General features: G+C 47.7%; 1 protein-coding gene across 8 annotated transcripts in view; it reads left to right on the top strand.

Moving 5' to 3' along the window:
• The window catches only part of SH3GL1 (SH3 domain containing GRB2 like 1, endophilin A2), an 80,984-nt gene that overhangs the window by 34,172 nt on the left and 29,351 nt on the right, over positions 1-17,461 (top strand). For all 8 annotated transcript variants that reach the window (XM_054979316.1, XM_054979313.1, XM_054979315.1 and 5 more), the window contains 4 exons: positions 9,677-9,745; positions 10,418-10,490; positions 13,047-13,190; positions 16,397-16,530. In XM_054979316.1, coding sequence (XP_054835291.1) covers positions 9,677-9,745; positions 10,418-10,490; positions 13,047-13,190; positions 16,397-16,530 — 420 coding nt within the window. The remainder of the gene's footprint in view (positions 1-9,676; positions 9,746-10,417; positions 10,491-13,046; positions 13,191-16,396; positions 16,531-17,461) is intronic.

Below are 17,461 nucleotides of genomic sequence, written 5' to 3'. Positions count from 1 at the left end.
GAAAATATAAAAAGCACACTGTTAATTTCATTATATGTGCATGCTTCATTTCTCCCATCAATGTGGTAATGGGGGGGGTAAATATGACCCCCAAACCCATCAGAGTATATAATGGAATTTATAGATGGTTACAAGGAGCATGTAACACCACAGGGCAGTTGACCTCATTAAGGTTGAGGAATACACAAAGTATGTAGTTGTCAGAGACTAGGGACAAAGTTTCCCCCCTTGCTTGTCAGGGACAGTTTGATCCCACTTTCAATAAGGGGAAAGATTTAGCCTGGGGAAAAAAGGCTTTGACTAAACTTCTCTGTGAGCTTTACAAACTATTTCCCCTGTCATTTAGGAATATGGCAGGTCTTCCCGATGCATGGGGTGGCAACGGGGTCTGAACAAACTTCAGATCCTCCCTCAAATGCTGAAATCTGGCGCTAGCAGGAGCCCAGAGCGCAAGCGGAGTCTGAAAACAAGGCGGCTGTCTGTCTTAATGGCCGAGACGTGCAGCTTCAGGATCCCTCTCACAATAGCCAGCCAGCACTGCAGCAGTGAGCCAGCCAAATCTGCACACGGAGTGGAATGCAAGGCTGTGGGAGCTCCCCCTTGACACACTTGGACTGGCTTCAGATTTGGGGGAGGGGAGGCTTTGCAGCCGCCGCCGCTGCCAGCAGCCGTGGCCAACACAAGCTGTATCTCATTGATTGCAAAAATGCACTCACGAAAGGCGTTACTTTCTAAACTTTTCCCAGATTCAGTTGTGGTGGAAAGGTTTCGGAGGAGGAGAGACGAGTCCCTCAATGCCACGGTCCGTTTTGGAGTGGGGTTCTCCAAAATAGGCAAGCGTGGCCCAGCGTTGGCACTCGGTTAGACACCTGGTGAGGCCAACCACTGGAGAGAGCTTGTTGCCACCTCTGACAAAAATCTGTTCGGCCCCCTCGCAGCTCATGAATGGAGCATGAGTCATTGCTGCGAGGTTCCCCATGCTCTTAGGAAGAGGGGAGATTGCTCCATCAGGGCGGGGGGCTTCCCAGCAATACGACCTCTGAGACCATCTGCTAATGGCAGCGGAGCCCAAATCCTGAGTTTCCTTTCTTATCCCACCCCCATGCTTGTTTTGGAAGGTTGTGCTGGGCCTGTGCTGGTGAGAACCCTGCGTTGGGCCTGATCTGCACATCACAGCAGCCATGCCAGCCTCCTTACTGTTCGTGTGGAAATGCAGAGTGGGGTGCCAGGTGCCAGTTTTGGTTGTGGGCAGGCCATATGGGCAAAAGCCATTCACTCTGGGTGGCTTTCGAACACTTTTTGCCCTTCCTTCCTAGTAGCTCGTAGTGAGCCCCGTGGCGCAGAGTGGTAAGCTGCAGTACTGCAGCCCAAGCTCTGCTCATGACCTGAGTTCGATCCTGGCGGAAGCCGGGTTCAGGTAGCCGGCTCAAGGTTGACTCAGCCTTCCATCCTTCTGAGGTTGGTAAAATGAGTACCCAGTTTCCTGGGGGTAAAGTGTAGATGGCTGGGGAAGGCAATGGCAAACCACCCCGTAACAAAAGTCTGCCAAGAAAACGTCGTGATGCGACGTCCCCCCCATGGGTCAGGAATGACACGGTGCTTGCACAGGGGACTACCTCTACCTTTTACCCTAGTAGCTCAAGCTAGGGTATGTGGTTCTTTCCTCCTCTATTTTATCCTTAATCCCTTGAGGTAGGTTGAAGTGAAATCCTGCCCTCAAGTCATAGCTGACTTATGGCGACCCCTGGTGGAGTTTTCATGGCAAGAGACTAATAGAAGTGCTTTGCCATTGCCTGCCTCTACATAGCAACCCTGGTCTTTGTTGGAGGTCCCCCATCCAATTACTAATCTGCTTAGCTTCTGAGATCTGACAAAATCAGGCTCTCCTGGGCTATCCAGGTCAAGGCTTGAGGTAGGTTAGGCTGAAAGAAAGAGGAACTGGCCCTGGTGAGCTTCATGGCCGAGTGGGCATTTGAACCGGGTCTCCGAGGTCCTGATCCAGCAGTGGATGCTACACCACCTTGAAACTGTTACGAATCTCACCTTTTCCAGCGTTGTATAGCTTGGCGGGATCTGTAATTTGAACAATGCCTGGGGTGTCGCATATGGAATAAAGTTCTACGCAAGATTCATATGGGAGCATTTTAAGCAGGGAGGCAGCAAATGAAGCAAGGCTACAGCCATCATGCCTGCAAAACCAGTAGGCCCAAAACAGGCTCTATGTCAGATGCTGTGGCTTAACCAGTGTGAGGATTGCACGGAAAATGGTCGGCGGCAGCATCAGGCGCAGTCAGACAATTGCCAAGGGGGCTTGAGGGTCCCCCACAGTTGCTGATGGTGTGCCTTAGTGGACCGTGACCTGGCCACGCATCAGTCTTTGATGTGTTTTATAAGAGGCTGACTCCATAAAGAAACGGAATCAGAGGAAGGGGCTTTGGGGCTAATCTCAAATGTTTTGCAGCTGGCTGAGGCTCGGCAGTGGTACAATGATGGGCTCTGTACACATGCTCAAGGGCATGTTGCTTCTGTTTTCCCAGCCTGGAGCTCCTAAGGGTTGTCTGAATGGACCTGTGTGCAGTCAGGGATTTAGGAAACCCTGGCGCAGTCGGCATCTGCTCAGTCATCTCAGCCCAGGGAGCAAAACGCCGCTTCTTTAGAGCGCAGATCGCTGATAAGGGACATGGGATTCAAACTGTAGTCGACCCTTTCTTTTAGAAGAAAGGGATAAGAACAGAAGAGCCCTGCTGGCTCAACCACAAGCTCTGTTAATCCCCCATCCTCTTTCCCACAGTGGCTAGCCAGATGCCGCGGAAGTCCTGCAGCAAGACTGCAAAACGGAGGTGTTCCGCCGGGCCTTTGGTTGAGGACCAGCGGGTGTCCCCCCCCCCCCCTTATTCCCTCTAAGATCACAACTTCTTCTGTGGCTGCCCTCGGCTATGCGTTCTGCCCACAGCTATGACCTATGCGGGTTTTTGATCAGTATCTAAAGTCGCCGGTGTATAATGGCGCCTGGAGTATTTTAGTGTAAGTTTTAAGTGTGTTTTTAAAGTTGATTATTAACTTACTGTATTTTATTGATGATGTGAGCCGTCCCGAGCCCATTCTTGGGGAGGGCGGGATATACGTCAAATAAAATAAATAATAAATAAAACAGAGGCCAGAGCCTCTCGGCGTTGCTGTCCCTAGCAGGCAGCATTTGGAGGTACACTGCCTCTGAGTGGGGCGGTTCTGTTAGTCCTCTATAGGGAACAGCCACCAATAGACCTCTCCTCCGTAAACGTCTCTAATCCCCTTGTAAATGCTCGTTGTCAACACATCCTGTGGCACTGAGTTCTGTAAGCAAATTGCATAATGTGCGAAAGAAGGCCTGTCTCGAATCCTCTGCCCATCAGCTGCATTGGGCGAACCCACGTTCTTGTATGTTTGGTCAGGGGGAGAAAATTCTCTCCGAGCATGTGATCTATTTTTCCTTGGAAGAATGAGAATGCTAATAACGTGGGTGTAACAAGATCGGGCAAAAGGCCAAGGAGCCAGGCACCGTCGTGGAGATTGCCTAATTTATCTACAGCAAACATTATGTGGCATTGCATGTGATTCATGTATTCAGCTGCCAGCAAAGTGCTGGTTGTCATCATGGGTGGAGTGTGTGGATCGGGGTGGGGCATGTGTGCTGCACGGGTCCTGGTGATGTGGCAGTATCTGCAGCGATGCAACACATCATTTGCAGGACCCCCCAGAATATGGCAGGATTATTTTATTTCTTTAATTCATGCAAGCTACTTTGCCCCCCCCCCTTTTTGGGGAGGAAAGTTGGGGGAGGTATACAACAGATCTCCCCCATTTTATCTTCAAAACAGTCCTGTGAGCTAGGGTTGGCTGGGAGTGTGCCACTGGCCCAAGAACACCCAGCAAGCGTCTACGGCAAGGCCGGGGGGGATTCGAACCCGGCTCTCCCGCATCACATTAATTTTTAATATCACATTAAATACGTATTATTTGTTCATTAGATCCTGTCAAAAGTGGGGAGAATAGGTGACCAGTCCAAGTTGCCATAGACTTAAGTTGGACCATGGGCCCTTCTGGCTCAGTCTTGTCTCCCACCCCGACTGGATCTCTAGGAAGAACGAGTGTGGTGTAGTGGTTGGAGAGTTAGACTTGGACCCAGGAGACTTGGGTGTGCAGATCTCCACTCTGGCATAGGAAGCTTGCCTGCTGTTATTCCTGGTCTCAACCTAACTCATCCCATAGATGGGACAGGGAGGGCCATCTAGCTCCTCGGAGGAGCGGTGGGATAAACATGTGCTAAATAAATAGATCTGGCAGAGAACAGTCATTCCCAGCCCCTGCTACCTGAGAGTGCTGGAGGTTGAACCCTGGGACCTTCTGGCTACCAAGCAAGTCCTCCACCACTGAGCTCCCCTGTTCTTTTCACATTTTCCCTAAAGGATAACTAAATGGACACCTGGGCTGCCTTGCAAGATCGTTGTGAGTCTGAGTGCCATTTTAAACGTTAAATTTCCCTCTGTCTAATACATCTTATCCTTCCCTTCCTCCAGGGCATTCCAAGCAGCTTATTTATTAATTGGTTTACTTCATTTATACTTCTCCCTTCTCCCCAGTGGTGATGCAAATCAGGGTACAACCTTCTCTTCTCCTCTCCATCTGTTCTCCCCGCCTCATTTTAGCCTCATGGCAACCCTGTGAAGTAGGGTGAGAGCGAGTGACTGGCCCAGGGTCAGCACCAGTGGAGGTGGGGTTTGTACCTGAGCCTCCCCAGTTGGAGTCCAACACTCAACACTCCTCTGGCTGTGTTTGTATATTACTTCTGCCCCCAGGAGCTCAGGTCAGCATATTAAGTCCCATCCCCATGCTCTCAATAGCTTTCTAGGGTAGCCTGTTGGCATCACTTTTATTCAAAATTGAGGTGTCTTTCTCCCTTCTAGTCACATCTGGAGCAGCAGTGCACATCTGCAAGCCCTCTTTCAGCTTGCTTCATGTTGCAACTGGGCTGGAGTGTTCCTGACATGGCAGCTGTCTTAGAGGCGCTGTGCTGTTGGAAAAGGCCCTAGCCGTACCAGGAGGGCTTGAAAAAATTAATTAAATCCCCCAGGCAGGCCCCGATGGGGAAGTAGACGGTGAGGGGAGGTGGAAGTAGTGAAAGAATAGGGTTGCCAGCTCTGGTTTGGGAAATTCTTGGAGATTTGAGGGGGTGGACCCCGGGGAAGTAGGAGTTTGGAAATGAGAGGGACCTCAGGGGGGCATAATGCCGTAGAGGCAACCAAAGCTGCCGTTTTCTCCAGGGGAACTGACCTCTGTTGCCGGAAGATCAGTTATAATTCTGGGAGATCTCCAGCCACCACATGGAGGTTGGCAACCCTCTGAAAGAGAAAAGGAGAGGAGGAAGAGAAGCAGCGGCTCTGGAGGAGAGTTTCAAACATGAGGACTAGCAGTTTGATGTTGCAAATATGAGTGAGGAGGAGGCACTCCTGGGTGGGATGGCGAAGGGCAAGCTGCATCCTACACTGGGAGAACCTGTATCCTGAAATCTGAAGCTAATTTACAGACTTTTTAAAGCATAATTTTGCTGTTTGAGTAGGACAGGTGTACTGAGAGAGGGAACTCCAGATTACTTGTTTCAGAGCACATATTGGGACTCATAAGGGCTAGAAGCATGCTTGCTTTTTTTTTTAAACAAAAGCTGAGGTTCTTGGGGTGCAGCACTTCTGATACCACAATGTGTGTGTAGTCCTGTTTGTAGGGGATGAGACGTCTATGGAATAGAAGTGCTACAAATGGCTTGGGAATTGAAAATATATTTCCCTTTGCCACCTCGAGGTCCATATTGCTATGAGGCAGCATAAAAATAATTCAATTGAATGCCCCTTCTATCAGATTCTAGCCTGTTTTTCCTCCAAGGCATTCGGGGTGGTGCACGTTGCTCTTCCCACATTTTTCTCTGCACAATAGCCCTGTGAAGCAGATGAGGTGGCAATACAAACTTTCCAAGGTCACAAGTAGTCCCCAATTCAGCACACATAAATCCCATTCCTCCCTCCCTGCCCCCCGCCCCCAATTAAAAAGCAGGGCTTTTTTTCTGGGGAAAAGAGGTGGTGGAACTCAGTGGTAGAACTCAGGACTGCACAATGATGTCACTTGGGGTCAGCTGGAACAAGGGGGGAGTTTTTTAAAGTTTAAATCGCCCTCAGTGAAAATGGTCACATGGCCAGTGGCCCTGTCCCCTGATCTCCAGACAGAGGGGAGTTTAGATGTGGTGCGGCCATGCGGTGCAGAGGGCAATCTAAACTCTCCTCTGTCTGGAGATCAGGGGGCGGGGCCACCGGCCATGTGACCATTTTCAAGAGGTGCCGGAACTCCGTTCCACCGCATTCCAACTGAAACAAAGCCCTGTTAAAAAGTATCTGGTTCACAGCAGATTTCTCTGCCCAAGCCTCCAGAGAGCTACCAGCAGTTGACTGCAGACAATAGTGGCTTCTGTGGACCAAGGAGTCTGACCAGCTTCTTACTTTGCTTAAGATTCAGGTCCAGTAGCACCTTAAAGACTAACTAGAGTTCAGGATATGAGCTTTCGAGCATTAAGGCCTAATAAATAAATCTGCTATGATATTCTCTCCGTCCCCACTGTTGGCTTCAAGGGGTCTAATTTCCTCCTCCCGCAGAAAGATAGTTCTGCTCCATTCCGCTCGGGGACATCTGTTTCCTCTTTGTGCTCCAGCACCTTGGTGTACCCCACCTCCCTTCAAAACAAAAGGCAGAGCGCTGAACCGGAGTGCTGCCTTTTCCCAAACAGCCCTGGCCGCTTCTAAGAATAAATCACCCGGGTTGTCATACTACGCCGCCTCTGTTAATGACCACCTTCATTTTTTAAAATCCTGCATGTTGCAAATGCGTTACATCAGCCCCTTGGAACCGCAGCTGGGTCAAGGCTTGTAGCCCAAAAGCGCTGTCCATCATAAGAGGAGAGCAAGTGAGCAAATGCTCTCATCCCCCTTCTGGTGCCCCCCCCCCAAGAACTGCCTTCCTATTTTTGCTCGAGTCCACAGGGGACACCTCTGTGTTCAGCTTTCTTCCAGTGAATAAGTTTTATCTTTCCGGCCACCTGAAGATGAGAATCCTCTCGGGAGCAAAACATATGTTGGGTTGAGTCCATGGATGTGTTCCTGTACTGGTGGCATTCCCCCACCCCACCCCACACACACCCCAAGAAGCCTCCCCTTCTGGGAATATTAATAACTGTGCTTATATACCTCTCTTCTGGGTGGCCCCACCCACATCAGTGAACAAGTTAATTATTATCCCCACAATACAGCTGGGGAGCTGGGGCTGAGAGGAGTGGTTTACCCAAGGCCACCTACTGAGTTCACGGCAGTAGTGGGATTTGAACCAGTAGAGTGCTGATTCGCAGCCGATCGCAGCCGAACCACTTAACCCCTGTGCTACAGCAGCTTAATGCCCACCATCATGGCATTACAGCTGGTAGCACTCCGCAGGTGAAAATTCCATCCTGTCTAATAGCCATGAATAGGCCTATACTCCACAACCTTTTAAAATTCCCCTTTAAAACACTGGGAAACATAATTGGGGGCAGGGGTTCTTCTATGGCACTCTGTGCCACAGCTGCAGTGTCCTTGGTCTGTCCAAAACAGCCGAAAACATTTGCAGGAGCTTGACATGTCACATTTCAAATGTGTTCTGAATGAGTCATGGAGGAACTTTCAGATCAGGGAAGTAGCATTTGCAGTTATGAAATCTGTACACATGAGAATCCCCGAAGCATTACTCCGTATTGAGCGCTGGTGAAACTTGCAAGCTTCCACTTTGGCAGCAGAGGTGAAACTCAGTTTGTAAGTCTCTGGTCAGTTTCACTTTCTCCGGGATCCCTGCAGAACTGAATGGAAAGCTTGTCTGCTTTACTGCCATCGTTCCTAGCTTTTGTAGAAGGCCAGGCATGGTCAGTGCTGGACTCTCTAGGATCAGCTGGCTGGATTTGCAAAGTGCCTAGAGGAGATTTTTGAGGGGGTATCCTTGTGCATGTGGGCAGTAATTTGCAAACTCCATGGCTGGCAGAGATGCTCTGCAGAGCTTTGGTGTGGACCTGACATAGTGGGAGAACTCTGCAAAAATAAAGATGAGATTTCTGGATGAGTGAGATGACAGAGCAACGCCCACCGCTCCAGTTCTGTGTGTGTGCGTGGGTGGCTTTTAATATAATTAAAATAATAATAATAAAGTGAATAAAACAAAATTTAAAGACAGAGTTTAGGACTGTCAATAAACGTAAAAACAAAGTTAATTAAAAGCAGTGCTAAATAAAGATATCTTCATCTGCCTTCGGAAGATCAGGAATGACAGGACCAGATACCCTTCCCTGGGTAGATTGTTTTATAATTGTGGGGCTGCCACCGAAAAGGCCTTCTCTTGTGTACCCACCAGGTGAGCTTCTTTAGCCAATGACTCAGTCAGGAGGAACTCTTTCTGTGATCTTAATTCCCCAGCAGGAATATCTAGGAGGAGATGGTCCTTCAGACACCCCCGTCCCAAGCCGTGTAGAGGTTTAGAGGCCCAAACCAACCCCTTGGATTATGCTTAGAAGTGGATTAGTAGGCAGTATAATGGCTGCGATATCAAGGTCAAATGCTGATGATAGCTGGCCCCAGCCAGCAGTCTAGCTGCAGTGCTCTGCATTAGCTGCAGCTTCCAAACGCTCTTCAAGGGTAGCCTCAAGCAGAGCACACTGCAGTAGTCCAGTTGAGATGTAACTAAGGCATGGATCATGGTGGCAACATCTGACTGACCCAGGAACAAGTGCAGTTGTTGCACCGGCTGAAGCTGAGCAAAAGCACTCCCAACCGCTGCAGCCACCTGGTTTTCTAAGATGACTGCTGTGTTGAGTAGCACTCCCAAGCCGAGAACCTGGCTTTTCAAGGCAGTACCACCCCATCTAAGACAGGAGAGATCTTAAATTCCTGGTCTGCTCTTCTGTTAACCCGGAGAACCTCTGTTTTGTCAGGATTCAACATCAAAGCAGCTCTAGTAAGTCCTACAAATATGGGAACATTTTTGGAGTTTCACGTAAATAAGCTATTTAATATTATTTGAGTAACAGTGTTGTGCGGTGGTTAGAGTGAGCTTGCAGCAGGGAGATCCACATACAAATTCTCTTTCTGCTGTTACAGGTGGTTAGCTATGTTGGTCTGCAGTAGATGAGCAAGATTCAAGTCCAGTAGCACATTAAAGAGCGACAACAGTTGCCAGGGTATAAGCTTTTTAGAGTTGAATGGTATCTGACGAAGGGAGCTTTGACCCTTGAATGCTTCTGCCCTGGCAATCTTTTTGGTCTTTAAGATGCTACTGGACTTGAATCTTGCGCCTTTCTGCTGTGATGCTCGCTGGGGTAAACTTAGTCCCGTTACTTTCTCTGAACCTAACTGACATGTACAGGATTTTTACAAGAGGTGAAGTGGGCGGAGAACCATGTAAGCCCCCTTTTAGCTCCGTGGAGGAAGGCCAGGATACAACCGACAGATTGTAGATTATTATTAGTAGGTTCTTTAAAGAATGCAGGCACCGTACACAATTGCTTCTGAAATCGGGGATGCCCATTGAAGATGTTTGTTCGAGTTCCCTTATGTCAAAGTGTTGTTGTTGTTTTTTGCAGCTGGTCAGTGAGAAGGTTGGAGGTGCTGAGGGGACCAAGCTGGACGATGACTTCAAGGAAATGGAAAAGGTGAGTTCAGGGAAGCGCCCGAGACAGCAGGTGGACAGCATCACAGCATCACCAGTCCCTAGGCAGCTGTGCCTGGTTGAGAGTGGATCCCATAACAGCATCGTAAGAATGTTGCTGTAGCAGACGAAAGATCTGTCTAGTCCTGCATCCCGTTTCCCACAGGGGCCAGCGAGATGCCTCCAGAAGGCATACAAGGAGGCTGCAGGGGCCAAAGCCTTCCAGACTACAACTGGCGCTCAAAGATCCGTGTGCAGAGGCAGCATAGGTTCAGTCTACCCATCCTATCCTCCATGCACTCATTTATTACTCTTCCAAAGCTGCTTGAGCTTTACTAGTGGCCACCATCTTGTGGCAGTGAATTCCATACGCTTAATTCAGCGTTTGCTTGAAAGAAGAGTTTGGCCTGTCCTGGATCCATGCCTGTCAACTTAGTTAGGTGAATGCGATGCACATGTGTTAGAATTCTGGGAGAGGGAGGGTTCTCTCTCTGTTTTCCTTACCCCAGGCATCATTTTCTAAACTTCTGTCATACGCCACTGCCATAGTCTTTCTTTCTAAACTGAAAGGCTCTGTAGCCTTTCCCCTGTGCATGGCACACAAAAATGAGACATCGCTCTCCCCTTCACTGCCTCTGGTGCTACAGAATTTCTTTTTTGTTCTCCATTTCTACAGAAAGTGGACCTCACCAGCAAGGCTGTCACAGAAGTCTTGGCCAGAACAACAGAGTACCTCCAACCCAATCCTGGTAAGTGTTGTGCCCCAGCAAGCGTGTGCGCATGTGCGCGAGCATGCTCTCCTGAATTACAAAATGTATCAATCAGTCTCCTTTCTCCCCAAAGTTGCACTTAGGGCGATTGAATGTGGATACCCGTGTTGGTTTCCAAGTAGTCTTTACGAGCTTTCTTACAGCGCTTCAGGTGCCCCCTCTTTGCCTTGTTATCCTCACAACTATTCTGGATCCAGCTTGACGGGGAGCCCCTCTCCCTCCAGTTTCCATCTGGCTTCAGGGGAGGCAGCCTCCGGGCAGGGGTTCTTAGTGTTTCTAGGGCCCCAGGTGAAACTCGAGGCCCCAGAATCATTCAGGCAATCAGCTGTGGGGCGGTGGGGGCTCCCACAGCTGCCACACAGTTGATTGCCCTCTCGCCTACCACAGACAGCACAAGAGATCAGAAGACACTGGGGCAGCGGGGGTTTCAGGGGAGTAGCCGAGGCTGCTAGTTGCAGGGCAGTGGGGGGTCCAGGGTCTGAGGTAGCTGCCCTGGATGCCCTGCAGCTAAGACTGCTGCCGGCAGCAGCCAGATACCACTCCATCATCCTTGGCCAAGGCCTTTCTGAAGCTCTTCCCCTCCCAGGAGTCTTGTTTGATAGTGTAATTAGTACTTACAAGAGTGCAACATTCAGTTGTAAATTACAGGGTTGAATCATAAAAGCTGTGCTCTTAAGGGAGCTCTTTCCCGCCTCCCCCTTCCCATAGCACTGGGCGGTTGCCAGAATCCAGGAGACAGAGAGCCCTAGAGAACAGCATCGGGGAGGAGACTTGGGTGATCATCAGTGAGAGGTAGAAATCAGACAGTTAACAGGAGCAGAGCAAAACTTAGGATCCAACCTATCGTTGATATATTAAATTTGTATATTCTTATTGACTGCACACCTCTTCAGGGGCCAAGTTTTTTGCAGGCTGCAAATAACTCTTGCTAAACTCTGAGATAGTTCCACCTGAGAAGGTCGTGCTTGAGATTTGTGGCTGAGCGGGGATTCGCACCCGGATTTTCCTGGCCCACTTCAGATATTCTGTCCACTTAAACCAGTGGTTTTCCAAACTGTCCAGCTTTGGAGAGGGCCCGTCCACAGTGATTTTTTTTCTCTTGGTGGCTGCTCTTGAAGCACACTGCAGCACAAAGAATTCTGGGTTGTATTGGAGGGGGAGCACACAGTTCACTGGCCAGCTCTGAGCTCTGTGTGGTTTTACCACCTGAGCCAAAAGCTTGCCCTAAAACTTTTATTCCATTGTCCATTTTCAAGGCTTTTGTCCCGATTATTTGTCATGCAAATGGCGCACAAGGAAGCTCACAGCACAGAAACATTTCCTCAATTAAAGACCTTTTTAAAAACCAAATCACAGAGAGCAACCAGCAAGAGAATAAAAGCAATCATAAAAATAGCATTAAAACTATTTAAAAGCAACAGAAAAACAGCAGTCCCAAGTAGAATCTATTCACAGCCAGTAGCAGTTAGAGTGTCGGGCAAGGAATTCAGGTACCAGTTCAGTCAGGAAACACATTGTTTTGGATTGCTCACTTTGTGGTTGTGAGGATAAACTGAGGTAGGGAGAGCCAAGGCGCACTATCCTCAGATGCTTGGAAGAAGGGCAGGACAGATGGACAGTTATAGCAACCTCAGACAAATAAGCAACACCGATTGCTATCCAGAATTAAATCATAGGTTTCTGGAAAGCTGGATGTGAGGGTCTGCTTCCACACACGTTGGATAATCGACTTTCAATACTCTTTAGTGAACATTTGAAACTGATTTTCCATGTGTGGAACAAAAAATCCACTTCCAAAGGATTGCGAAAGTGCATTGAAAGTGCATTATTCAACGTGTGTGGAAATGGCCAGGGTCTGTTGGGGGTCCAGAGCTGAAAAGGCCCTGTCCGACTTCCCTACCAGACTTCACACAGGCATGCAAAGTAAGGCAGCCTCATACTGGCAGAATCTTTCAGAACATCATCTCCCTAGCAGATATATTTTGAGGTTGCCATTGCAAGTACCGTCACGCCCCCAGTTACTGATCTTTTCATTCATGAACCCCCAATAAGTACCTGATGATGTCCCTGAAACGCAGCTAGAAAACGACTAAACTAGGCTGTCCTTGCCCTCTCGTGGCTCACCTTGCTGGCTGCGGTCAGAGGCAGAACGCTAGGCTAGATGGGATTTTGGGTCTGAGTAAGCCAGGGAGGCTTTTCATCATCACTTTTTGGAACCAGCCCACTTTCCAGTTTGCTGCGTGACCCAGTTTCTGGAAAGTGTGCTCTGAGGGCTGAATGGGAGCTTGCCAGAAAGTTGGAAACGTCGTCAATTCTTTTTTTCCTTTTTGGCAGGCTTCACATTGAACTATTTTCTGCCTGCTATCTTGGGGAAATGCCCTTTTTATAGAGCATGGGATATTTCTAGGAGGCGAAGACAATAGGGTTTCCTTAGCCAGCAGGGCTGTCTTTTAAATACAAGAATTGGCACTTGTTCGGCCATTGGCAAGGCTGTGAAATGGAAACTCGGACGTGGGCCTGTTTCTTTCCCACCAGCCTCCCGGGCCAAGCTGACAATGCTGAACACGGTGTCTAAGATCCGTGGGCAAGTGAAGAACCCCGGCTACCCACAGTCCGAAGGACTCCTTGGTGAGAGCATGATCCGCTACGGCAAGGAGCTGGGGGATGAGTCAAATTTTGGTGAGTGCACCTGTCATGGAGCAGTGAATTCTGTTCTATGTTTGTATTGCTTTCTTGGAGTGTTTGATGGATGTGCGTATAAAAACCAGTACATTCTGTCCCATTTGAGGGTGACAGAGAAACTGCCCCCGCCCCTATAGATCTGGGCAGCTTAATTCTCACGGAGGCCGTTGCTCTAAAGCTGTTAGCCACAGTGGCTGATTGGATCTTCTCTGTTCAGAGGCAGTCTACCTCTGAATGACAGTTTCTGGAGGACAAGCAGGGAAACGCAGTTCTCTTCATGGTCTGCTTATTCCTTTTTTATTTTTATTTATTAATGCAAAACAAAACAAAAAACACCCATGCTGGCAACAAAAACAGTGTTGCCAAATCTGTACATAAGCTTCTATAAATGGTTTGTATATTGCTGTGTATATGCAATATGTTCAAATGCTGATAATTTTATCCTGTCCTTAGCCTAATGAGTTATGGGAAGTGGGCTTTTGTGTTTCAAGTGTTGTAGCATAAGTCTATAAGGGCACGGAGGGTTCATTTCCTTTAACTGTTGGTTAAATTCCAGGAGACAGACAAATAGTACATTAACATCCTCAAAAATAAATGAGTATTCTAATACGAAATTAAGCAAGCAAGCCTTTATTGGCATATATAAAATATAAAATTTTAAATACAGAAACTCCATACAAAATAAGATTAAAAATACAGATAGGAACAGGGCAACAGTGCAGCAAAACCAGTACAGAATATTCCTTGTCAGGGCGTATAGCCGTGGCACTGTAGAGAAACTTTGCTACTATTTCAGTTATTTCCCCATCTGGGTTGTCAAGCAGAAACTGAACCTTAAAATCATCAGAAAACTCTGAAAGTTGGGCTAGTATAGGATGTAGAAGATCCCGGCGTGGCGCCAGATAAAAAGAGCACTGGAGAAGAACATGGGAAACAGTTTCAACACAGTCCATCAAACAAGGACAACACCTGCTATAATAAGGAATCCCATGAAATCTGCCAGATAAAATGGCTGAAGGAAGAACATTAAATCTGGCCAGAGAAAAGGCTCTACGTAAATTGGGAGCCAGGAGTTGGTAAAGGTATACTGCTGGGAAGCTTACATTAGGGACAATCCCCAAGTTTAGGGGAGAACGAGTTCTATTAGCAGAACTATAGAGAGTTTGCAACTCTAATCCCAAAAGACTGGATTTTATTTTTGAGAAGGCCTCAGACTCAGATAGCAGGGATAAAGATTCTATAGATAAGTTCAAGGCACTTATTTTAGCTTCAATACAGGCTGACCAACTAGAGTTGGCAAATTCAGATAATAAATGGTACGTATAACTGGGGGGATCAGAATTAAAATGGAGTTTTTCAACCAATATTTGATAGTGTGAAGCCATGCCTTGGTGGCCAACAGATTCTGACCGCGCTCTACGCATAAGGCAGCATATGGAACACACATAGGAACCCCCATGATCTTACGCAAAGTTAGATTGAACACGTTCAATTAATATGAGTAATAACTTCCTCCCCAAAGGACCGAATAACTGGACATGTGCAAAGCTTATGCTTAAGACTCACATTCTGTAAGTTACAGTGCCAGCAATTAGATACTGTACTTAAGCCTTTACCAAAAAGGTGCTGTAGTTTCCAATATACGCTAAACATAATTTTTTGTTGAATCAGTTGTAGCTTAAATTGAATAAATTGAATTGAATAAATAAATTAAGATCCATAGCAGCAACAGATATAAGGCTTAAAGCCTTTATATAGCTCACTGTTCTCTCCATCTCTGAGATTTGCTCTGCTTGTTCCTGGCTACACCTGGCAGGCCGTTGTTGGAAATCAGATGCTGGAACAGGCAGACCGTTCAGTCCAAGCTGGTCAGACTTTTCTTTTTTTTAATAATAAATTTATTACGCATTAACTTAAAACATAACCATACAAAACCCAAAATATAACAATTCCTAAGGAGTTCCATACATCTAGAAATTCAATCGCTCTTGACAACAAATGTTAGAAGAAACAATTTCTTTTTCCTGCAAAAATTGCACAATAGGAAACCATATTGCTTGGAAATTTTTTCGATAGGCTTCCAAATTCTGAATGCCTGTAGAGCAATCCACTTTACCCAATATAAAATGGTTCCAGATGGAGTCGTACCAATTTTGTGGTGAGGGCCCTTTCTTATTTCTCCATTTCTTGGCAATTTCTATCCTAGCAATTGTTAACAACGTTGTTGTTGTAACCAGTTTGTTTTTATCTACTTGTTTTCACAAATCTATTTCTAGAAAAATATTTTCTGGGTTTCTTGGAATCTGTTGGCCCACTATACTTTCTATTTGCAATAATACTTTATTCCAGAACCTTTTAATGGTGGGGCAAATCTAAAAACAATGTAAAAAGTCTCCTGTCTGTCCACAACCTTTCCAGTGTTTTAAGTTCAATTTTTTAAAAAATTTAGCAATTCTCATTGGAGTTTAATAGCTTCTATGTAATATCTTAACTGAGTTAAGGTGAATTGTTAAAATTTTAGAATTAAAACTTGGGGCCTTCCATGCTTTTTCAAACTCCTCTTTGGAAATTCTATCTTCACAATCTGCAATCCAAGCTCTTTCAGCTGTTATAATAGGTTTATTACATGTTGATAATAGTGCTTTATAGATCTTAGAAAGGAGACCTTTATGGCCTCTCTCACTTTGCTTAAATAGTGCTTCTAGAGCAGTTAAAGGCATTGCCCAATTTCGCACTATACCTAGGGTTTCTAGAATATGTCTAATCTGATAATAATTTAACCAAGATATACTTTCTTGCATTGCAGCCTCTATATCTGGTTTGGAAAGGATTTGACCATTTGAAATAAGATCCACCAATCTAACAAAGCCTTTTAGGTACCAGCATCTAAAAGGAGAATTCCCTTGAGCAGGAGGGAACCAAGATTGATTAGTATAAGAGGCATATCTGGAGGTTAAGGGAAGAAGTTCACTTCTATATTTATCCCAAATTTTCAAAGATATCCTTAAAAATTGATATTTTTTTTGGACTAGGGGCATTCTATCCCCAAAAATTTCCCAAAAATTTCTAGAATTGTACATTTGCCAGACTTTCCTGATGTCATTTTCTTGCTAAGACGCCCTGTCCTTCGGGCTTAACCCATGTTCTGCTTCTTCCTTCTGCTTTCCCCTTACCCTCAACCTTTCTTGTTTTTGCACACAAAGGCGACGCCCTTCTTGATGCTGGTGAGTCCATGAAGCGCCTGGCTGAAGTGAAGGACTCCCTGGATATTGAAGTCAAGCAAAACTTCATCGACCCCCTTCAGAATTTGTGTGATAAGGACTTGAAAGAGATCCAGGTAAACTTAGTTTGTGGTGGTGGTGGTGGATGAAGGGTGGCAGGGTGGTCACGGTGGTGGCACCAGGCCCCATCAAGTAGCCTGCTAAAACTGCCCTGCTGTCTCGCAGAGGGTGGGGGCATTGTAGGAAGCCCTCCTCTTAAGGTGGTGTTTACTCTAAGTAGCAACCCTGGCCAGGGCCGGTGCCAGGCTTTCTGGCGCCTGAGGCTGGGGGAAGGGCTGTTGCTGCGTCCATTAACGTGCACAAAGAGCGCGTGCGCACCCGGATGATGTGACAACATCACTGCATGTGATGTCATCACATAACATGCTGCTGCAAGCCGGCCCCATTGGTGCAGTGGGCAGCAGGGGCGGTGCGTGGGTGGCCTCCCAGCCCTTCCGCTCAATTACCCCTTGCTGCCCTGGCTGTCTGCCACGCCTGGTGTGCAGTTGTGTGCTGGCAGCGGCAGCATAGGGCAACTAGGCTGGAAGGCTGCCCGCTCAGACTGCCCCATGCTGCCACCGCCAGCACGCACTTCTGGCCGGGCTCAGCAGCTGCAGGCCAGGCATGGCAGGCAGCTGGGGCAGCATGCGGGCGACTTCCCAGCCCTCCTGCTCAGCTGCCAGCGGTGCTGCTGCCAGCTCTGCGGCATGCGCCCCCACCCTAGGTGCCCCCTCCGGCACCTCAGCGCTCGAGGCGGCTGCCGGACCCACCTCCATGGACACGCCAGCTCTGACCCTGGCCTACAGCTGGGATTGCTGGAGGGCTGTTCTGAGGCTAGAGGTTGGTGGGTAAGGGGCCACCCAGCTTCAGGGGAAACTTCCAGCAAGTTCTGCATCCTCATCCTCTTCTTTGGCCATCGAGTGGGGAGGCAGGACTGAACAGTGAGCTACTTTCGGGGCCAGGGCCTGTCTGTTGCTAATCCTGATGGGTTTAAGAAAGGGCTGCCTT

Source organism: Eublepharis macularius, chromosome 5, assembly GCF_028583425.1.
Source record: "Eublepharis macularius isolate TG4126 chromosome 5, MPM_Emac_v1.0, whole genome shotgun sequence".
NCBI classification, from domain to species: domain Eukaryota; kingdom Metazoa; phylum Chordata; class Lepidosauria; order Squamata; family Eublepharidae; genus Eublepharis; species Eublepharis macularius.
This window is presented reverse-complemented; position numbering and strand designations above follow the sequence as displayed.